Here is a 23,795-nt window from a genome sequence, read left to right as displayed (position 1 = left end):
TTAGCCACAGGTTATTGTAGGGTGTGAGAGGTATTTAAATGGGTTGACGGACATGCAAAGCTTGAGTGTGTCAGAGCCAAGATGATTTAGCGTAGTCCAACCCGAGACCACCGCACCAGGTATTCCTTTTCTGTTCCCATGCTGGAGACCAGGGCTGGATTACAACCGGTTACAAATGGTGCCAACCTTTTGTGGATGATCTTTCAGCGGGGGAGTGGGTGAATGTTTCAAACACCTGATGGGCCCCAACACTGTGGCTCGTTTTTGTTGTATGCATGTTTGTGTACGGAGGAACATGTAACTTGGTTGCAGAAGAAAGCCACTTTCAATTTCGTTAGGCCGGGTGCTTTCGTCAAGGTAAGTGTTTCTTGGCGTAACGTTATCCCCAGGCTATGGCACAAACAGCACATATAAGCCTGGGATATCAACCATTCAAAGCTGGACTTTGTGGAAGTGACAATAGAATTCTATAGGAGTGACCTTACTGATTTAAAGTATTTGTCATTGTCACTTTTTTATTGTTAATTCTATAAAATAGTAATAATTATGGCTAAACCCCACCCGTTTCAACAATTTATCATCTTAAAATTGCATTTTAAACTAATGAAGGCCAAGTTTGATTTGAGAGGAAGTGTCTGGGAACGAGATTATGTGTAATGTGACTAACATGACTTCACGAGCATTTCGCTACACCCACAATAACATCTGTTAAATATGTGTATGTGACCAATTAAATTTGATTAGAATTTGATTCGACTTTAGAGCGTATTCTAACCGACCCAACCCGTCACCCTTTATAAAGCAAATGTTTTTCATATTCTACATAGTGGGTTATGTCATATTTGACAATGGTGATTATGTCAGTTATGCCACATTTATGAACCCTTTATAAAGCATGACATGTGATTATAGATCCTTTGAAACACATGTCGTGCTTATGAAGGCTTTATGAAGCCTTTATGAGCTGAACGTCATTTAACTAAAACTTAACCTAAAACTACAAAAAAAACTTAGTATAATTTTTTAAATCAAAACTAACAAACAGAACTGTAAACTAAAATTAAACTTAAATGAAAAGTGAAAATGTATAATAACCTTGGTACAGATGACTTTGGAATGATACTTCAAATTCAGCATGAACAAAAAACAAAGCAAAATAATTTAAGGGTTTCAAATGTATTTACTACTTGTATCAGTCATGTAAAACAAAACAATTACTAGATATGCTTCATGAATCCTCCTGCAGCTCATAAGAAAGACACAGAGCGGTGTATTCTGAGTGGTTTGAGGGTGGTGTGTTGGCGAGCGGCTTACCCGCGGATGTTGACGAACAGGTCCTCGCAGGACTTGTGGATGTGAAAGACCTCATCCCTGAAGAGACAGAGGCAGGTGCTGCTCTGGAGGGCCAGCTTCCACAGGCTCAGCGCTGCTGGGTCAGTATTCAGCACCGCGTGGCACAGGACGAACCCGACTAGTGGAGAAACGGGTTAGTACTGCAAAAACTGCTGAATGCTGCTCTACAATTGCAAATATAGTAACATTTATTATTATACTTTTTAGTATAATAACAGACCCACCTGAAGCATTTTAATATTTCTTGTGACTGTTATAAGACAGGATTTTGGAGCCGGGATCTAGTTTTAAATAAGCAATCCTTGGACAAGTAAAGCCTTAGGGGCAAGAGCCTAACTCCTGTTAATGTAGCGCGAGGCAGATTGATGTACAAGTAAACCCCCTGGACAGTACACTAATCTGTCGCAGGGCCTTACCCCCAATTCAATCTCCTTATTGAGGAGTGCCAAGCAGAGGCATGAAGTCCCATGGTTCGGTATGACTTGACCAGGGATCGAACCCCCAACCAGCCAATCTCAGGGCAGACTCAAAATGAATCCTCCCTGACCAATTTGGAAAAAAAACTTAACACAATAACTTGAGCAGTAAACTTACACACAATCCATTTCTCCATACAGTCTAAGGAGAGGTATTCACAGGGCATCTAGAACAGAGACCAGAGATTTGTCAGGATGTATTCACAGATGAAGTTTTAACTGAAAATATATTATTGGCCTGTTAATAATGTGGACTATAAAAACAGCTTGTCCAAAACATCTATGAACACAATTGTCCAAACGGCAGAGCTGGCTAGTACATTTACAGAATGAGTAGAATAAATGGGAGAACACATGGCATGTCAACCAGATAAGGTGTTGGATGGGTGAGAGGTGTTAACTGATTGGTGTGAAAGTGGGTTTAGTAGCAGTTTAGTAGTAGTAGGGGCTTAGGAAAGTGACTGGGCAGTAGGCACTGACTGTGTCTGACTGGGCTGGGTTGAGCATGGTACTGGGGGCGCTAATCAGGCTCAGAAGCTGGGCGTTCCTCCACTGGTCTGCAGACAGGTTCCTCCTGGGGTAGACCATCTGCAGCGAGATGAGTGCGTCTGACAAAGACTATCGCCATTGGAACAGAAAGAGAAGGAGATAAATTGGAGGTATTTCTGCGTGCATAATCACTTCTATAGGTATTCACTTGCTAGTTAATAGGAAATTGTGGACATTTCTTACATGGCGCTATCTGTGCCGTGTATGTAAAACAGTGCTATCTATTTTTCGATTGTATATTAGTGTTATTGAGGAATATATTCACAGATGTCTAGTGTCTCACCTTCCCATGAGGGACAAACTCTTCCATCATCTTTTTCAGAGGATTCTCATAGTCCACGATCATTTGGCCCAGCCTTGGGTATTCCCTGTCACTGGTTGCGGAGGGGAGGGGGGAAAAAAGTCAAAAGACATCACATAATACATTTCACAGAGGATAATCCTGCTCATAGCTCTAGCTGTACCTGGCCCCGTGTGTCATTTCATGGGCGTAGTTGTAGAGTCCAATGATTGCTTTCCGCTCTTCAATACGGGACAGTAGCATCATTAGTGTAGTGTAGGTGACAACTAAGTCAAGGTAGTTCTTGGTGAGGTCAAAGTTAACCGTCTATAAAGACAGAAAGAAAAACTTCAGATAGCTTTGATTAGGATTATAGAAACGGTATAATCTGAGGAGATTTGAAAAAACATTTATTTGTATACTTACAACATCAAAGAAAACCTGGCAAGCGTCAATAGTGTTCAGCAATTCAGAAACATTGTCCTAAAAGTAATATAAAACACTCATGTCTGGATTGTATAGGTACAACATAGCTAAATCGTATATGATTGTACAGGTGCACCATTTTCCTACCCCTATTCAGAGTAATGAAGAAATGGCTACACAGACATTGATCTATCCTAATTAACACAGCTATATACACATCTATGAGCGTTGGACTTGTAACCGAAAGGTTGCAAGATCGAATCCCCGAGCTGACAAGGTAAAAATCTGTCGTTCTGGACCTTAACCCACTATTCCTAGGCCGTCATTGAAAATAAGAACTTGAAAATTGAAAATAAGAACTGACTTGCCTAGTCAAATAAAAGGTAAAATAAATAAATAAATATATAAAAAGCATATTACATTATGCTTATTATTACATGAATATACCTATTAAAGTAGTTTAACATTGAGTTAAAAAAAAGTATTTCCTTACCTTGAATTCCATGACATCCACAAATGTGAAGTAATATAGAGATAGATTCTTTAGTATTTCAGACTTTTCTTTTTGAAGCTGTGCAAGCTGTTGCTGTAAATGTAGAATAAACAATTTGTTAGGTCTCTCAAGGAGCATGGCAAAGTAGTCATGTCAAACTTATCTGTAAGGTTCACTTCTTTCACCAGCAGTCACACACCATGTGTTTGATGGTTGACATTTTACAGCACTATTATTTTCTATATTTCATACCTAACTTTTGAATTTGGCCAATAACCTATAACTTCTTGAGTAAACCATTTGTCAGTGTTAAAGTTTAGATAGTTTAAATACACCAGTCTCCAGATGTTATTAGCTAATGACTTCATGACAAAAATGCACTGTAGGGAACCCTTAGGTACTGAGTGACTATCCAGTATTTTATTTTTTTAAATTATTATCATTACCCTTTTTTACTTATTATTAGCCAATTTCATGGTATCCAAATTGGTAGTTACAGTCTTGTCTCATCGCTGCAACTCCCGTACGGACTCGGGAGAGGCGAAGGTTGAGAGCCGTGCGTCCTCCAAAACACGACCCAGCCAAGCCGCACTGCTTCTTGACACACTGCCCACTTAACCCGGAAGCCAGCCGCACCAATGTGTCGGAGGAAACACCGTACACCTGGCGACCGTGTCAGCGCCCACTGCGCCCGGCCCGCCACAGGAGTTGCTAGTGTGCGCCGCCCCATGGGTCTCCCGGTCACGGCCAGCTGCGATAGAGTCTGGACTCGAACCCAGAATCTCTAGTGGCACAGCCTTAGACCACTGCGCCACTCAGGAGGACGTTATCCAGTATGGTTTGTAGTTGTGGTATGTATGACTCTAATATTACCATGAGCTATGCTTTATTGCCAAATTGAGACTAAATATTGGTCTAGCTATGTTTATCTAAATCAGCTCTAGCATTAGCTATATACAATTATTAATTGTATTCTCTTACATATATTATAGGACTGTCTTGTATGTCAGTAAAATGTTAATGCACCGATAAGGACATGTTTGTTCTGACGTTAGTAAGTCATTTCAGGCAGTTAGATTACCCATGCCCTATATTACATTTCATGGAAGACCAATAAAATACAAATATTATCTATTATTAATTCAAAAAACTTTTCTCTCCTGCGAAAATGGATATACAGTCTTAGTTGTTACATTTTCACATGAATAATGCTCCAATCAACATCTCAACCATACAATTCAATATTAGATTTTTTTTAGCTGGGCCAACTAGTTCTGACATAACGTTGCCTCAGAGTTGAATAGCATGAGGGTAAAGGGGCTTAGCTTTCACATTTTCAAGACAAATTAGCAAGAACAAGTTGTGTTTGCATGTTTCCCCACTGATATGCAGTGTTTACACAGGTAGCTCAACGCTAATATTTTTTTCTCCACTTTTGACCAATCAGATCAGATCTTTTGCCAAAAATATCAGATTTGGGCTAACTGTTAACCCAGCCATATAGGTCTAGCTTGTACGATAAATGTATAGTCTAATTGTTAAGAATAATGAGTATTCAAATAGAATGGTTTAATGACCAGATAACCTAGTTGTCAAGATGCATTACTAGGCTATACGAAGGAATCCAAGAGCTGAAGCAGAATTAAACTGATTTCCGCCTTAACCTAGATGGGGTTGGTAAAATGAAACTTAGATTCCTTTGCATAGTCTATCAGGATAAGAAGCAATAGGCTAGATGAGAACTAAAACTGTTTCACTACAAAAAGGCAGACTAAGCAAAGCTAAGCAAAGCAAAATGGCACTACAAATAGCCCAAAATTACCATAAAGAACAATCCAGAAAAAGCCAAATTAAGCATGCAAAACATTGAACAAAAACAAACAAAGAAAAAAACATAAAGGGACATAATGACACAGTTAAACATAATTAAGCTCAAAGTCATTCCAATAGGCACTAAGCTACACATTTCACACAAACACAGCAAAGGCAAATAGTAAAAAGTAGCATATATATGACAACACAAATGTACAGTACATATAATGTACATACGGTATGACTGTGATCATACATTTAGAAGTTACCATTTTTAAATATTGACAGACAATTTCCAGGGACACCATGGCTAAAGTAATTTTATATACACTGAGCGTACAAAACATTATGAACACATGCTCTTTCCATGACAGACTGAGCAGGGTAATCCAGGTGAAAGATATGATCCCTTATTGATGTCACTTAAATCCACTTCAAATCAGTGTAGATGTATTTTTGAAATTTATTTAACCTTTATTTCACTAGGCAAGTCAGTTAAGAACAAATTCTTATTTACAATGACGGCCCCCACCAGCCAAACCCGGACGACACTGGGCTAATTGTGCGCCGCCCTATGGACTCCCAATCCCGGCCGCTTGTGATACACCCAGGGTGTCTGTAGTGACGCCTCAAGCACTGAGATCTAGTGACACCTCAAGCACTGAGATGCAGTGCCTTAGACCGCTGCGCCACTCGGGAGCCCAGGTGAGGAGACAGGTTAAAAAAAGATTTTTAAGCCGTGCGACAATTGAGACATGGATTGTGTAATGTGTGCCATTCAGAGGGTGAACGGGGTATGGTAGTAGGTGCCACGCACACCAGTTTGTCTCAAGAACTGCAACGCTAGTAGGTTTCACAGTCAACAGTTTCCTGGGTGTATCAAGAAGGTGTTCTTAATGTTTTGTACACTCAGCATATTACATTTTTTACAATTTAATCATTAAGCAGACTATCGTATCCAGATCGACTTACAGTAGTGAGGGGATACATTTTCATACTGTTCATCCGTGAGAATCGAACCCACAGCCCTGGCGTTACAAGCGCCATGCTCTACCAACTGACTATATGGCAGTTACTGCCTCTGAACGCTCACAGACAAAATCAATAACATTAATACAACATCCTACTACATAAGGTCATTTGAATAAACTTAAAACAGAACTTACATTATTGTTTCGTGTCTCTATTGCAGGGAATTTTCGTACGATAAACTTAACCACCGACTCCAAGTTTTTGTCTACCAGGTATGACGGCTTTGCTTTGGGGTCCCCGCATGCCTAAAGTGGAAAGGGAGGAGAACAGAAACAGCTAAAAATGCTACAGCAGTCATCTTTGAATACTGGCTGATTCTCATTGAGCAGCATTGTTAGTCAACTAAGAAGGTTGTTAATTAAGTTCATGATTGACAGGATGAACAGGCAGAGTGAAAATGGTTTCATTTTTGCTGAAAAATGGAGTGAGCAGAGAGAGAGGAAGAGAACAAAACATTCTACACAAGGTCTCCTGTTTAGGTCTCGTAATTTAAAAATGCCATCTGGAATCAATAGGTTAAATGCAGTTTTTTGTCCTAAATTATGATCAGGTTTACATTGGGCAGTTCTCTACAAAGGGGATTGTTCTTAAAGGGGAAGTATACCTAAAAAAAAAAATTTCCCAAGTGATTCCATATATTGAAACTAGTTAGGTGGAGTTAAGACTTCACCCCCTCTCTCACTGCAGTCTAGAACAGGAAAGCTGAAAAACGTTTCTTTGGAAAGTACTAGCTCTGCTCCGTTGTCATTCGAAGACATATTGTAGACATTCTTTGTTTAATTGAAGGCATACGACTAAATAGGTTACCACATTCATAAACAAAAATCATTCGTAAAACCCCAAATAACTTCACAGATCTTCATTGTAAAGGGTTTAAACACTGTTTCGCATGCTTGTTCAATGAACCATAAACAATTAATGCACCTGTGGAACGGTCGATAAGACACAAACAGCTTAAAGACGGTAGGCAATTAAGGTTACAGTTATGAAAAATTAGGACACTAAAGAGGCCTTTCTACTGACTCTGAAAAACACCATAAGAAAGATGCCCAGGGTCCCTGCTCATCTGCGTGAACGTGCCTTAGGCATGCTGCAAGGAGGCATGAGGACTGCCAGATGTGGCCAGGGCAAAACATTACAATGTCCGTACTGTGAGACGCCTAAAACAGCGCGACAGGGAGACAGGACGGACAGCTGATCGTCCTCGCAGTGGCAGACCACGTGTAACACCTGCATAGGATCGGTACATCCAAATATCACACCTGCGGGACAGGTACAGGATGCAACAACAACTGCCCAAGTTACACCAGGAACGCACAATCCCTCCATCAGTGCTCAGACTGTCCGCAAAAGGCTGAGAGAGGCTGGACTGAGGGCTTGTAGGCCTGTTGTAAGGCAGGTTCTCACCAGACATCACCGGCAACAACATCGCCTACGGGCACAAACCCACCGTCGCTGGACCAGACACGACTGGCAAAAAGTGCTCTTCACTGATGAGTCACGGTTTTGTCTCACCAGGGGTGATGGTCGGATTCGCGTTTATCGTCGAAGGAATGAGTGTTACACCGAGGCCTGTACTCTGGAGCGGGATCGATTTGGAGGTGGAGGGTCCGTCATGGTCAGACTGCCTGAACTTACAACAAGCTCAATCTCAACGCTGTTCGTTACAGGGAAGAGATGCACTGCAGTACTTAATGCAGCTGGTGGCCACACCGGATACTGACTGTTACTTTTGACCCCCCCTTTGTTCAGGGACACATTATTCCATTTCTGTTAGTCACATGTCTGTGGAACTTGTTCAGTTTGTCTCAGTTGTTGAATGTTGTCATGTCATACAAATATCTACACGTTAAGTTTATGACTTGAATTTATGAGTTTATGACTTAAATTTCCTTTATTTGTATGGCATGTTCAATGAAAACAAAGAAACTGATGCTTTTTGGCTGAGCTACTTTGATCAAAAGTAGTATCAGTTTTGAGTCACGAAATGTATACTTTTCCACTTGAAATATTTATATAAAATAATCACAGATGTTTTATGTGGCCGACTGCAACAGCGGAGATGGTTAACAACTGCACATGTGCGCTCGTGGGGCAAACTCTGACGCACAGTGCATTCAGAAAGTATTCAGACCCCTTCCCACTTTTTAAAAACGTTACAGCCTTATTCTAAAATGGATTAAATTAATGTTGTTCTTCAACAATCTACACACAATTCCCCATTATGACAAAGCAAAAACAGGTTTACATTTTTTTTGCAAATGTGTTAAATAAAAAACAGAAATGCCTCATTTACATAAATATTCAGACCTTTTGCTATGAGACTTGAAATTGAGCTCAGGTGCATCCTGTTTCCATTGATCATCCTTGAGATGTTTCTACAACTTGATTGGAGTCACCAAGACTCTTCCTAGAGCTGGCTGCCTGGCCACACTGAGCAATCGGGGGAAGAAGGGGCTTGGTCAGGGAGGAGGTGACAAAGAACACGATGGTCACTCGATAGAGCTCGAGAGTTCCTCTGTGGAGATGGGAGAACCTTCAAGGAGGACAACCTTTTCTGCAGCACTCCACGAATCAGTTCTTTATGGTAGAATGGCCAGACGTAAGCCACTCCTCAGTAAAAGGCGCATGACAGCCTGCTTGGAGTTGGCCAATTGGCCCCTAAAGGACTCTCAGACCATGAGAAACAAGATCCTCTGGTCTGATGAAACCAAGATTGAACTCTTTGGCCTGAATGCCAAGCGTTAGGTCTGGAGGAAATATGGCACCATCCCTACGGTGACGCATGGTGGTGGCAGCATCATGCTGTGGGGATGTTTTTCAGCGGCAGGGACTGGGAGACTAGTCAGGATCGAGGGAAAGATGAACAGAGAAAGTACAGAGAGATCCTTGATGAAAATTAGAGCGCTCCAGAGCGCTCAGGACCTTAGACTAGGGCAAAGGTTTCACCTTCCAACAAGTCATTGACCCTGAGCATACAGCCAAGACAACGCAGGAGTGGCTTCAGAACAAGTGTCGAAATGTCCTTGAGTGCCCCAGCCAGAGCCCGGACTTGAACCAGATCGAACATCTCTGAAGAGACCTGAAAATAGCTTTGCAGCAACGCTCCCCATCCAACATGACAGAGCTCGATAGGATCTGCAGAGAAGAATGGGAGAAACTCCCCAAACACACGTGTGCCAAGCTTGTAGCCTCATACCCAAAGAAGACTTGAGGATGTAATCGCTGCCAAAGGTTCTTCAACAAAAGTACTGGGTAAAGGGTCAGAATACTTATGTAAATGTGATATTTCCATTTTTAAAACATTTAGAAAAATGTTTTTATAAAATGTTTGCTTCGTTAGAAGTTTTGTGAGTAGATAGATAAAGGAAAATCATTTCATACATTTTTGAATAAGGCTGTAACGTAACAAAATGTGGAAAACCTCAAGGGGTATGAATAATTTCAGAATGCACTGTTTATGTCCTTATTTGGAGCTTGACGCCACATGGTATGCACTATATAAGACATCTAGGGAAAAAGGCAAAGTTTGTCTATCTCTCAATGGAAAATATTGAGATGCAGGAGATGGCTAGTAGCGATAAAAACAGTAAATACTATGTAAACATTCCTACAGCCAATATTGCAAATGTATCATGAAGTCCCATTGTGCCACAAATAACTGAGGTCAATTTCCCCATCTCACTCACAGGTTCTGGCGTCAATAGATCGGTCTTCAAACGACTAAGCAACAGCAAGTACCTCTGGCACCCATGTGAGTTCATGTTGTCTCCTGGATATTTTCACACCTTTTCCCAATGTGTTGGCTAGCCATGACTTATTTGCATGACAACATTTTAGGCAACTGTAGAGCCTTGTGTGGAATACCTGGCCGCAGGAACCACCTGGTGTAGATTATTTCCCAGTCTGGTCCATTGTTTATCTGCAACTCCCTCCCCCTGTCAATAGGGGCCATGATTATCCTAACAATATGTAGCACAATGGCCATAACAAAAAGGTTCTATAGGTTAGTAAACATGGCATCACTTGACTTATGTTTGGAAGTTAATCCTTTCTCAATACACATAATACTCATTTGGAATATAATAAGGAAAATGTGGACAGGGAACAAGCTACTTGAATAACTTGATAGACCTAATTTTCTTTATACAAGTATTTTTATTATAAAATAGATCATGCATGTACATCACATTTTGAATACATTATGTTAGAATAATATGAAGTACCATATTTCCTGTTACAACATAAGCTTCCGGTATTTTGTGAAACACAAAAATTGCTCATTAAGAATAAGTCTGTGTGTGTACCATGTAAACATGTCTAACTGCCCTTTGCATTAATTGTGTAGGTGAGAAACACTTCATCCCAAAACAGTGGGTGGCCAAAAAAAAAAAAAACATATATATTTTTTTTTTTTTGCAGTTCAGGGAGAAACTGGTTGACCAGGTGCTGGAAAGGTAACATCCAACGGTGGTTTACAAGAATCCTTCACATCCCACCTGCCCAAGCCTACTTTAATCTTCCAGACAACATTACTAGAGGAGAGACCTGAGAAAGGACCCGGTTAGAAGATATCACTTCAGAATGAAGTAGACAAAGACTTTCATGATGCACATACAATAGGTTGCTAACATGTTGTATACTAGTTTCTAAAATATTTGTATATGCAACTAAAACAAGGATTAAATGTTTTGTATTCCAGTTTTTGTGGTCCATTTGCATGGATATTCTTTATTTTTGCAGTCACAGTACCTAACCTGACAAACAAATCACAAGCTGGGAGCATGATATACAAATTATTCTGTTTTAAGATAATGGCTAAAGTTTATCACTGTGTGAAATGTATTAGAATTATAAGACTAATCCAATAATGTGTATTTAAGACAAGTTAAGACAAAAACCATTGTGTTACTATGTAGCAATGTGAGAAATGTATAGTTGAGACATTCAAGGCCAACTGAACTGTCGACTTGTGATAACTCTGAAACCAATAACAGGAAAGAGGCCTTCCCAATCTAGGTAGGGGAGTAGCTGTTAGAAATGGCTAGGCTTACAGAAGATGAGAAATTATGTGTTCGTATTGTGGAAAAATACAGCCCACCTAAAAGGAGGTGGAGTTTCTACTGGTGTGTGTGGGTATGGGAGTTATAAAATGACTGTGTTCTCATTTTTGATGGGAGAGTACTCTGTGAATAAAGTATTGATCTATTGCCGACTGGGTCTTTGAATAATTCTTTATTAACCAGGGCATTACAACCTCTGGGAATTATTTAAAGCTTGAGTGATAGTTGAGTTCCAACAATTGGGATAAAAGTTCTCGTGACAGAGCAGCACATACCTGGGAGTCTTTCACTTCCTGAAAACCAGGGTAAGGCAGTGGATATTTGGCTCGGACGGTATTTAAAACGCAGGATGGGAGAGGAATCCGGACTCCTGGACCCAGTGACTCACTGCAGAGGACCCACTTCAAAGCTATGCTGTATGGGACTAGGAATGGGCATTTGACTGTTGAGTATTCACATGAAATATCTAATTTACACCCAAGTCAATACTTTGTAGGAGTACTTTTGGCAGCGATTAGAGCTGTAAGTCTTTCTGTGTAACTCTCAAAGAGCTTTCCACACCTGCAGTGTGTAACATTTGCCAATTATCTTTTCAATATTCTTCAAGCTCTGTCAAATTGGTTGTTGATCATTTCTAGATAACCATTTTCAGGTCTTTCCATAGATCTTCAAGTAGATGTACGTCAAAACTATAACTCTGCCACTGTTACGGTCTTCTTGGTAAGGTACTCCAGCGTAGATTTGACCTTGTGTTGTAGGGTTATTGTCCTGCTAAAAGGTGAATCAGGTTTTTCTCTACGATTCTGCCTGTGTTTAGCTCCATTCCGTTTACTTTTTATCCTGAAAAACTCCCCAGTCCTTAAAGATTACAAGCATACTCATAACATAACGCAGCCACCACTATGCTAGAAAATATGGAGAGTAGTACTCAGTAATATGTTTGAGGCAAATCCAATACAACACACTTTATATTCAGGACAAAAAGTGAATTCCTTCCTCTGCGGCAACTGAGTTAGGAAGGACGCCTGTATCTTCATAGTGACTGGGTGTATTGATACACCAGAGTGTAATTCATAACTTTACCATGCTCAGTGGGATATTCAATGTCTGCTTTGTATTTTACCCATCTACCAATAGGTGCCCTTTTTTGTGCGGTATTGGAAAACCTCCCTGGTCTTTGTAGTTGAATCTATGTTTGAAATTTACTGCTCAACTGAGGGACCTTACAGATAATTGCATGTGGGGTATATAGATAAGGTTAGTTTAACACTATTATTTCCATGAGTCCATGAAACTTGTTATGCAAATGTTTACTCCTGAACTTATTTAAGCTTGCCTTAAAGGGGTTGAAAACTTAAGACACATGACATTTCAGTATTTTCATTTTTAAATAATTTGTAAACGTTTAGAAAAAACATAATTCCACTGTGACATTATGGGATATTGTGTGTCGGCCAATTACATTTTTTTGTGCGCAATTTCATCAATTTTAAATTCAGGCTATAACATGACACATTGTTAGTCTTTAAGAGTACTTATATTTTTATTGCTAATTCAGCCGTATGCTTTCAATAAAACAAAAAATGTGTCTCTGACTGACAGCAGAGCTAGCAGTGCACAAAGACACATCACATGATCTGTTTTAGCAGCTTTCCTGTTCTAGACTGCAGGGAGAGAGGGGGGGGGGGGAGGAAAACTCCACCTAACTAGTTTCAATGTATGGAATCACTTGGGACATTTGGGATTTTAGGTCAAATTCCCCTTTAACATGGTGGTAAAGAGGCATGCATTTGGGGTACACGTGTCATACGGTGAACAGGATGCTGTGCATGCATGTGTTGTCATCACATAGGTTAATAATGATAGTTACTAAACCTTATGGTGTGTGTGGACTCTAACTGGAATACTATACCACAATCATTGGAGAAAGTAGGCTTGTATATGAAAACGGTGGGCAGTCAACACATCAGGGTCAAGCTCATTAGGGCATGCAAGAGAAAACGTAAAATATCTTTTTTAAGTGTTTTGCCCACGGAAAGCAAAAATTGACATCCAGGATGTCTCTCCTTGTTTTAGTCGGTTTTCTTCCGTTTGATGCCTAAAGAACATGACCCTAATTGTAACTTACACAACCTTACTGTATTATTGTCAGACTTCCACCAAGTCTTGCCTTATCAAGCCTGAATAACCTAACAGTACAGCATGAAAACAATGCAGTTTTTTTGCATGGTGTTGCATACAATTTGCCACGTCAACATGAAAATACACAGAATGATACACAATAGCCTCTGTAGGTGACGTATCTTCATCCATTATAAAGCCAGTCATCGTTGGTCAACAATTAACTGCCAATAACTTTAAAAAGTATTAAAAAGCTTTCAATTAGACAATTAAGCTCTCTCTCTCTCTCTCTCTCTCTGTGTGTAGTTAAAACAGTGATTGGATTAATTGGTTGAACTGGTTAATGTGGCTCTGTGGAGTGTCAAGCATTCTAATGCTGTCCTGGTGTTGCCTACAGTAGGGTTGTCACGATACCAGTTTTGCGATATTCAGAACTATTATGGCAAAGAAACAAAACATGATGCAGAAACAGCTCAAACACACCGGTAAGATTGTCAAATGCTTGCCTGCCAACCTCTGAACAGTGTCGGCAGTCAATCTCGTTTGTGTTCACACCTCAGACTTTGGAACTCAGCCTTGTTAAAATACTCCAAGCCAGAAGGTGGCAGTAGCGTTGTTTGACAATGCATATCCGTTCGTATTGCTTATAGTCTAGATTCCAAGTGATCTGAGCTAATGTTGCTATTTTGTAGAAAGCACTTGCTGTGGCCATCTGGTTAGTATCAACTAGATAATAACCTAGCAAGATGGTAAAGAAACAATTTAATTCACTCTCCATAATCCCATACTGCCAGTGTCAGACCATAGCCAAATGTTTAGCTAGCTAGCTAACGTTAGCATATTCACTAGCTAGCACAACCTAGCCAGCCAGCCAGCCAAGGACACTGCACTAACTTGGCAGCTAACAACCATTGTGATGAATTATAGTGTCAATACTAGCTACAGTGGTTAGCTAACTTGGAGGAAGTATTTAGTGTTGTGTGTAGAGGTCGACCGATTAATTGGAATGGCCGATTTCAAGTTTTCATAACAATCAGAAATCGGTATTTTTGGACACAGATTATTATTATTTTGTACATCTTTATTTATCCTTTATTTAACTAAGCAAGTCAGTTAAGAACACATTCTTATTTTCAATGACGGCCTAGGAACGGTGGGTTAACTGCCTTGTTCAGGGGCAGAATGACAGATTTTTGCCTTGTCAGCTCGGGGATTCAATCTTGCAACCTTACGGTTAACTAGTCCAACGCTCTAACAACCTGATTACATTGCACTCCACGAGGAGACTGCCTGTTACGCGAATGCAGTAAGAAGCCAAGGTAAGTTGCTACCTAGCATTAAACTTATCTTATAAAAAAACAATCAATCAATCATAATCACTAGTTAAACTAGTAATATCATCAACAATGTGTAATTATCTAGCGTGTCCTGCGTTGCATATAATCGATGCTGTGCGTATTCGCGAAAAAGGACTGTCGTTGCTCAAATGTGTACCTAACTATAAACATCAATGCCTTTCTTAAAATCAATACACAAGTTTATATTTTTAAACCTGCATATATAGTTAATATTGCCTGCTAACATGACTCGTTGCGAACTGTGAAGACTATTTCTTCCTAACAAAGACAGCCAACTTCAAACGGGGGATGATTTAACAAAAGCACATTTGCGAAAAAAGCACAATCGTTGAACGACTGTACCTAACCATAAACATCAATGCATTTCTTAAAATCAATACACAGAAGTATATATTTTTAAACATGCATATTTAGCTAAAAGAAATCCAGGTTAGCAGGCAATATTAACCAGGTGAAATTGTGTCACTTCTCTTGCGTTCATTGCTCGCAGAGTCAGTGTATATGCAACAGTTTGGACCGCCTAATTATGACATAACATTGAAGGTTGTGCAATGTAACAGGAATATTTAGACTTAGGGATGCCACCCGTTAGATAAAATACGGAACGGTTCCGTATTTCACTGAAAGAATAAACGTCTTGTTTTCGAGACGATAGTTTCCGGATTCGATCATATTAATGACCTAAGGCTCGTATTTCTGTGTGTTATGTTATAATTAAGTCTATGATTTGATAGAGCAGTCTTACTGAGCGGTGGTAGGCACCAGCAGGCTCGTAAGCATTCATTCAAACAGCACTTTCGTGCTTTTTGCCAGCAGCTCTTCACTGTGCTTCAAGGCTATCAACTCCCGAGATTAGGCTGGTGTAACCGATGTGAAATGGCTAGCTAGTTAGCGGGGTGCGCGCTAATAGCGTTTCAAACGTCACTCGCTCTGAGACTTGGAGTGGTTGTTCCCCTTGCTCTGCATGGGTAACACTGCTTCGAGGGTGGCTGCTGGAGAGGGACGGAAGCTATACTGTTACACTGGCAATACTAAAGTGCCTATAACAACATCCAATAGTCAAAGGTATATGAAATACAAATCGTATAGAGAAATAGTCCTATAATAACTACAAACTAAAACTTTTTACCTGGGAATATTGAAGACTCATGTTATAAGGAACCACCAACTTTCATATGTTCTCATGTTCTGAGCAAGGAACTTAAACGTTCGCTTTTTGACATGGCACATATTGCACATTTACTTCTCCAACACTTTGTTTTTGCATTATTTAAACCAAATTGAACATGTTTCACTATTTATTGGAGGCTAAATTGATTTTATTTTTGTATTATATTAAGTTTAAATAAGTGTTCATTCAGTATTGTTGTAATTGTCATTATTACAAATACATTTTTTTTTTTTTGTATTATTTATTTTATATATTTTTTTTTTTTCCCCCGGATGATTAATCGGTATCGGCTTTTTTTGGCCCTCCAATAATTTGTATCGGCGTTGAAAAATCATAATCGGTCGACCTCTAGTTCTGTGCATTGCAACTCTACACTTAGCTAGCTACCATCCCATAGCCTACATTGCGTATGAAGTGTGACTGGCTCATCCGTGGATGTACGAAGAAAATGCCCTTATTTGTCATTTTTTGTTGTTGACACCCCCAGGTGGGGGTTCGTGCTCTCAGATTGGCTCAGTCAAGTTGTTGGCCACTGACGAGTATTGCGATTACTACTGAAGGGCAAGGATTTAAGAAAGGGAGAGAAAAGTACAACACGAAACACCATGTTTCTCAAAACACACAGTAGCTGTCAATCAAAAGCCTTTCTATTATAATTCTGCTTTTAAAGACCATTTTTCTGGCAATAGCTCAATTAGACGGCAAACAAAAGCGTTCCGATTTGGCAACACAGACCTTTTATAGCAGCTGTACAACATTATGTGCTAAGGCACTGTGGTTAACATAGAGAGGGGTCATGAAACATGAGACTAGGTAGAAGGCTATAGGAAAGGAAGGTTGAGATTTAGTGGAAGGCGAAAAGCTGTGCAAACCTTCCAAACTTGTCCTTGCTGGAGGAGAAGCATTGTAACAGAAAGAGAGAAAGGTATACATCAACACAGGCTCTTAAGTGACTAACATGCATATCTAATTGAAAACAACTGGTTTTGGAGATAATACTACATTCTAATATGTTCGTTACAGGCCAAGGACATAGGCCTTTGTTATGCCACGTAGGTGGACCTTCTTATCTAGGCCTATGTGAGTGTCCCAAACTTTCATTCATTCAATACTGATACTATTAAAACGTCTTAGGGATAGGGGGCACTATTTTCACATGCCCAAAGTTAACTGCCTGCTACTCAGGCCCAGAAGCTAGGATATGCATATTATTGGTAGATTTGGATAGAAAATACTCTAATTTCTAAAACTGTTTGAATAATGTCTGTGAGTATAACAGAACTGATTTGCCCCCCCCCCGAGCACAATCCATCCAGGGAAAAATTGTTTTGAGGTCAATGTGTTTTCCATTAGTTTTCTAAGGGAAGCCCTTTTAAATACAAATCTGGTTGCAGTTCCTATGGCTTCCACTAGATGTCAACAGTATTTAGAAATTGGTTGATGTTTTTCTTTTGAGAAATGAAGAAGTAGTCCTGTTCTTTCCATGTGTCACTCAGATGGACTCAAGTCTTTTGGTGCGCATGACATGGAACGCGCTTCACGTTGTTTTTATCCGGTATTGGACACAGTATATCCGTCTTAAATTTGATCGATTATTTACGTTTTAGGGTACCTAAGAATGGATTAAGAACGTTGTTTGAAATGTTCGGACCAAGTTTACGGGTAACTTAGATACTTTGTAGGCATGTTGGGCGAGTTGAAACCGGTGTATTTCTGAATCAAACGCGCCAAATAAATGGACATTTTTGGGGCATAAAGAAGGACATTATTGTACAAAAGGATCACTTGTGATGTTCCTGGGATATTTTGGAGTGCCAACAGAAGAAGATCTTCAAAGGTAAGGCATATATTAAATCGCTATTTCTGCCTTTTGTCGCGCACCTGCCTGGTTGAAATATGATTTATGTGTTTGTATGCGGGGTGCTCTCCTCAGATAATCGAATGGTTTGCTTTCGCCATAAAGCATTTCTAAAATCTGACACAGTGGCTGGATTAACAAGAAGTTAAGCTTTATTTTGATGTATTACACTTGTGATTTCATGAATGTTAAATATTTATAGTCATTTAATTTGAATTTGGTGCTCTGCAATTTCACCGGATGTTGTCAAATCGATCCCACTAAAGGAATTTGATCCCTAAGAAGTTTTAATTATGGTGTAGTCTACGTTGTCCCTACTATAAGAACCTTTGCCTCCAGAAGTGGGATGCTCTGTAAGCTTCTCTCCGTCTAGCCTATAGGCTTCCTGAGGACACGGAAGATTAGAGGGTTGTAAGGGTGGATAAGCAGAAAGAACAGCATGCAAGAGAAGCATAAATCAGGGATGCAAACTCATGAGGGCAAAAAAAGGCGACACTTTTTCCCTGCTAGGGGGAAAATTCAGGTTTAAACTAATTAAAACAAAGAATATGATCTACATGATCAATCTCTGTAAAATAAAGTGGTTAATGTGAACCTAACTCACAGCTGAAAAATGTAAAGAAAGCAATCCAATGTTATTTGTTGCCTAGACTTTACTGCAAATGACACTCAAGTCTTGAGAAAAAAAACAGTACACCAATATTGCAGTTAGCATTGACAGCCTTTGTTAAATAATTATTGTGACCACACACACATCTACAGTTGAAGTCGGAAGTTTTAATAAACTAGTTGTAATGACTAAGTGTTTCAACCACTCCACAAATTTCTTGTTAACAAACTATAGTTTTGGCAAGTCGGTTAGGACATCTACTTTGTGCATGACACAAGTCATTTTTCCAACAATTGTTTACAGAGAGATTATTTCACTTTTAAGTAAAAATATATCAAAATGTCAGTGAGTCAGAAGTTTACATACACTAAGTTGACTTTGCCTTTAATTCCAGAAAAATTATGTCATGGCTTTAGAAGCCACTGATAGGCTAATTGACATCATTTGAGTCAATTGGAGGTGTAACTGTGGATGCATTTCAAGGCCTACCTTCAAACTCAGTGCCTCTTTGCTGGACATCATGGGCAAATCAAAAGAAGTCAGCCAAGACCTCAGAAAAACACCTGAAGGTATCACGTTCATCTGTACAAACAATATTACGAAAGTATAAACCCCATGGGACCACACAGCCGTCATACCACTCAGGAAGGAGATACGTTCTGTCTCCTAGAGATGAACGTACTTTTGTGCGAAAAGTGCAAATCAATCCCAGAACAACAGCAAAGGACCTTGTGAAGATGCTGGAGGAAACAGGTACAAAAGTATCTATAACCACAGTAAAATGAGTCCTATAGACAGCAAGGAAGAAGCCACTACTCCAAAACCGCCATAAAAAAGCCAGACCACGGTTTGCAACTACACATGGGGACAAAGATCGTACTTTTTGGAGAAATGTCCTCTGGTCTGATGAAACAAAAATATAACTGTTTGGCCATAATGACCATTGTTATGTTTGGAGGAAAAAGGGGGAGGCTTGCAAGACGAAGAGCACCATCCCAACCGTGAAGCACGGGGATGGCAACCATGTTGTGGGGGTGCTTTGCTGCAGGAGGAACTGGTGCACTTCACAAAACAGATGGCTTCATGATGTGGATGAATCGAAGCAACATCTCAAGACATCAGTCAGGAAGTTAAAGCTTGGTCGCAAATGGGTCTTCCAAATGGACAATGACCCCAAACATACTTCCAAAGTTGTGGCAAAATGGCTTGAAGACAACAAAGTCAAGGTATTGGAGTGGCCATCACAAAGCCCTGACCTCAATCCCATAGAAAAGGTGTGGGCATAACTGAAAAAGCATGTGCGAGCAAGTACAAACCTGACTCAGTTACAAAATTCACCCAACTTATCGTGGGAAACTTGTGGAAGGCTACCTGAAACATTTGACCCAAGTTAAAGGCAATGCTACCAAATACAATCAATTAGTATGTAAACTTCTGACCCACTGGGAATGTGATGAAAGACATAAAAGCTGAAATACATGATTCTATCTACTATTATTCTGACATTTCACATTCTTAAAATAAAGTGGTGATCCTAACTGACCTAAGACAGGGAATTTTTACTAGGATTAAATGTCAGGAATTGTGAAAAACTGAGTTTAAAAGTATTTGGCTCAGGTATATGTAAACTTCCGACTTCAACTGTAGTATCCTAACGAAACTAGTGCATGATTGTGTGAATAAGACAGTTTGCCTGACTCAGTAAATTGGATTATGGCCTACACTTCGCAGACAGGAAAGTGAATAGAATATAAGCATCACATGGCTGACACTGGGCTCCGACACAGTCCTGTCGCTATGGTTCAGAAAGACAGAGACTGGTTGGGCCAACAGCTCACTTTGCCTCATTTACACTATAGCCCTACAGCCAAACCAAGCCAAGCTGAACTGTAGGCCTGTATTGGGCTTGCCTGGTTACAAATCCACCATAGTTGCTAGAACTGTGATGGAAATGACAATATGAAAAGAAAATAGAGCCAACATAGTACAGTTCACGTAGGGATGGACACATCCATTCGGATATCCGGATAAACGTTAGTATTCGATTACTTGAGTGACTGAAAAATTATTATTTGATATCTTACTATGGTTTTGATTTTACAGATACAATACATAACATTTCCTGCCATTCAATAGAGCAATAGTAATAGTATATTTTTGTAGGCACTACTCCGCCATGGCTCTTTGGCCAAAGCTTACGGTGAAATTAATATTTTTTATGGATAAACGCCGAAAATAAGGTCTGTAGTTTAACACAGGTTTAGGAGATCTTATTCCTTTTGTGCTAGGAGATACAGTATGTAACCACTCTCAAATTCATAGACATAGCTTTGACCATTCATGATATCAAAATGATAGTTTTAACCATGTTGAGGCTATAGGCCTACAGTGTTTCTTTACAATTACATTGTTTACAAATAGTGGAGTAAAACAAGCTTATATTTTGGGGTCTGATAGAGTACAACAGTTGAGTTGAACTAAACTCATGAGGGATTTTTTTGTTATATCCTCAAGAATCATTGAGCTTGACATTAAACGCTTGTCCGCTTGGCAAGTAAAAAAAAAAAAAAAGAAGCAGATTATAGATTGTCCACATGGACAAGGATTATTATTATTATTTTTTTAATAACGTTAAAATCTATGTCAAACAATTAGGCTACTCCGATCAGAACCGGATCAAAATGTTCTCCGTATGTGCTGTGTTGCGCACGGTCCTCCTAATCTTTGCAGAGCGCATCAGAGTATAATTATTGTAGGGCTTTCAATCCTGCAGTCAAGAGATGCGTTTTTTTTTTTATGTCAAAACGTGCCTAGCCACATGTGCAATATTCATTGCTAGTTATTGAGTTATTTGCCCAGTTATAGCAAATTTTTGGTCAGCAATGAAAATCCTAGAAAAGTCAAGGTGTGCGCCAGTGGGCCGTTGCCAGAGGAGAGAGAGAGAGACATTGCAGTAGCAGGTAAAATAATACAACAGACTAGCTAGATTCAATTCAAAACATATTGTGTAGTTTGGCCGGTTATCTCGCTAGTTAACTATTAGCATGCATTAATATAATTGTCATGTGTGATACCCCGCCCCCCCAAAAATTATTTTATAAAAGCACTTTCCACCGGCACAAGTTTATAACCGCAGAAGGCCGACAAAGTTGATATGATGCACAGTTGATGAAACCAATGCTGCATACTCTGGTTGTAAAACCGCCTTCCAAGCGCTCAAAATTGGATGTTAAGAAATAATTCTGACACTCTTGGAAAAACTGAGATTCTCCTCTATACAATGTACTTCTGACAACGTTCAAAAATATTGTCATACTGGTATCGTCCCGGTGTTGTGCCGAAAATCTCCCCCCTGCCTGAATTCTCCCCCCTTCTAATTTCCTTCATTTTGTGACTAGAGTCAAATACTTAGTGGAACACATCAGAGTCAAATACTTTCTATAGAACAAACTTCACGTCAGGATAGGCAACCGAAATTAATAATGAATGTATGCGTTTTATTACACAGAGGGAGTAAAATGTTGGCAAGCAATAAACATTTCAGAACAACTCCGGCTGAATTATTATCCTTACACTTTCAAAAATAAAATACTAATAGGGGGGGGGGGGGGGGGGAGAGAGGTTTGCCCAGGGTGCCATAATGAAACAAATAGCCAAACCGAAAACTGCAGACAAAAATGCTTTCTGCTACTAAGATTTGAGAAATGTAAGCTAAACTGACAACGGAGTGAAGAGCAGAAATCTCAACTAGCAAGCAAGTCCCAGCAATGAAGAACGCGAAGGGGGGATGAACTCTGTCAGGGGGGGGGGGGTGATTTTCGGCACAACACCATCCCAAACATGTCTTAGTTAGCTACTTTGCTTAGAAGTCGCCCACCTTAGCCATTTGGTACCTGGATCATTGAATTAGAGAATTATTTAATAAAGACAGAGTATTTGGTTGTAATTGTAATGGTGCATGCTGGCCAACAATCCAGGAGAGCTACTGGGTGTACAGGCTTTTGCTCAAGCCCTGCGCTAACACAACATATTAAAAAACAAGTCAGCTGCTCAACAAGACCTTGAAAAAGATTGGATCAAAATCATGCACACCCAGTAGCTCTCATATTGCGATAGTCTCCAAATTGAGGGTTTTATACCATAGTCTATCATTGCAGTATTTTACTTTGCTGTACACCCGGTATGGTGATTTGATACTGTGATTTCATTGTGATTCGATGTTCCAAACATATTGCTCACCATGTCTCTGCTGCAGATGGACAAGAGCGAGCCATGAGAACTCGTTTTGATCAATCATGGAAATAAGTGCTCTAAACATATTGCGATAGTCAAAACGATATCGACTAAAATACCCCCCCCCCGCCCCCATCACTACTAGCATGCTACCTAAATTGCTGTCATCAACACGTTCACTTATCATCACACTCAACAGCAAACTATCAATTGAAGGGCTTGGGGGCTGATCATAGTTAGCTAGCTAATGTTGTGTGTTAACAGACGTACGGATTCTTGAAATCAGACCTAATATCTATAATGATAGCTAGATAGTAGACCGTACAGAATGTCGTTTCTGGCTATGCACCCACCTGAGCTTTCTGCCTAACGAGCTACTACAAGATGAGGACGATTAGCTAGCTCTGCCTACCATCAGGCTAGCTGGCATTAAGGCCTTGCACTGATTGCTGAACATTCCCGATGCTTTGCACCAGTCATGTAACGTTATATTATTAGAACCAAACACAGGTTTCTATTTACTTACCTAAGAATGGATGCATTTATATATACATTTATGAACTTAAGAAGAATGTAACAGACATATCTTGGTTACCTTTTTGATGTTATAGACCCGGGTGAGCATCCCGATTCCCCTGTCGTTAAGGATGGTAAATTTCTCGGCCAGCTTTTGCTGGCTCGGCTGCATTGCCCCCCGTGACATTTTACTTGTTCACGGTGTTCCTCAACCCAAAATGTGTCCTGTATCTTCGCAGTATAGTGTTGGTATAGAATAAATACTTGCTGTAATAAAAATCGTGTTATAGTGTTACAATTCGTCCATTTCAGGAAAACATCAAGGCTAACAAACCCACAATCCACCCGTCTCCCTGTTTTTCTTTCTCGCTACCTAGGTGTTGCCCCCCGCTCAGAACGAGGCTGCTCCCTGCAACACGACTCTCTGTTCACGTGACACAATCC

At 39.9% G+C, this 23,795-nt stretch overlaps 1 protein-coding gene across 3 annotated transcripts in view; it reads right to left on the bottom strand.

The window, feature by feature from the left end:
- LOC129840582 (nck-associated protein 1-like) overlaps positions 1-23,547 on the bottom strand; it is a 55,789-nt gene extending 32,242 nt beyond the window's left edge. Inside the window, exons 1-10 of one of the 3 annotated variants that reach the window (XM_055908565.1) lie at positions 23,431-23,547; positions 17,007-17,024; positions 6,556-6,666; positions 3,578-3,670; positions 3,085-3,141; positions 2,843-2,985; positions 2,662-2,752; positions 2,310-2,447; positions 1,948-1,996; positions 1,315-1,471 (exon numbers count right to left, since the gene is read on the bottom strand). In XM_055908565.1, the coding sequence (XP_055764540.1) occupies positions 1,315-1,471; positions 1,948-1,996; positions 2,310-2,447; positions 2,662-2,752; positions 2,843-2,985; positions 3,085-3,141; positions 3,578-3,670; positions 6,556-6,666; positions 17,007-17,024; positions 23,431-23,538 (965 nt within the window). In that variant the 5' untranslated portion in view covers positions 23,539-23,547. Of the gene's footprint in view, positions 1-1,314; positions 1,472-1,947; positions 1,997-2,309; positions 2,448-2,661; positions 2,753-2,842; positions 3,007-3,084; positions 3,148-3,577; positions 3,671-6,555; positions 6,667-17,006; positions 17,025-23,430 lie in introns of those variants that run through there. The other 2 variants (XM_055908566.1, XM_055908567.1) reach the window with 2 other exon arrangements.
- Between the last annotated feature and the right edge of the window lie 248 nt (positions 23,548-23,795).

Source organism: Salvelinus fontinalis, chromosome 41, assembly GCF_029448725.1.
Source record: "Salvelinus fontinalis isolate EN_2023a chromosome 41, ASM2944872v1, whole genome shotgun sequence".
Classification (NCBI taxonomy): Eukaryota; Metazoa; Chordata; class Actinopteri; order Salmoniformes; family Salmonidae; genus Salvelinus; species Salvelinus fontinalis.
The sequence above is the reverse complement of the archived record's forward strand: the minus strand, read 5'-3'. Positions and strand labels throughout refer to the sequence as shown.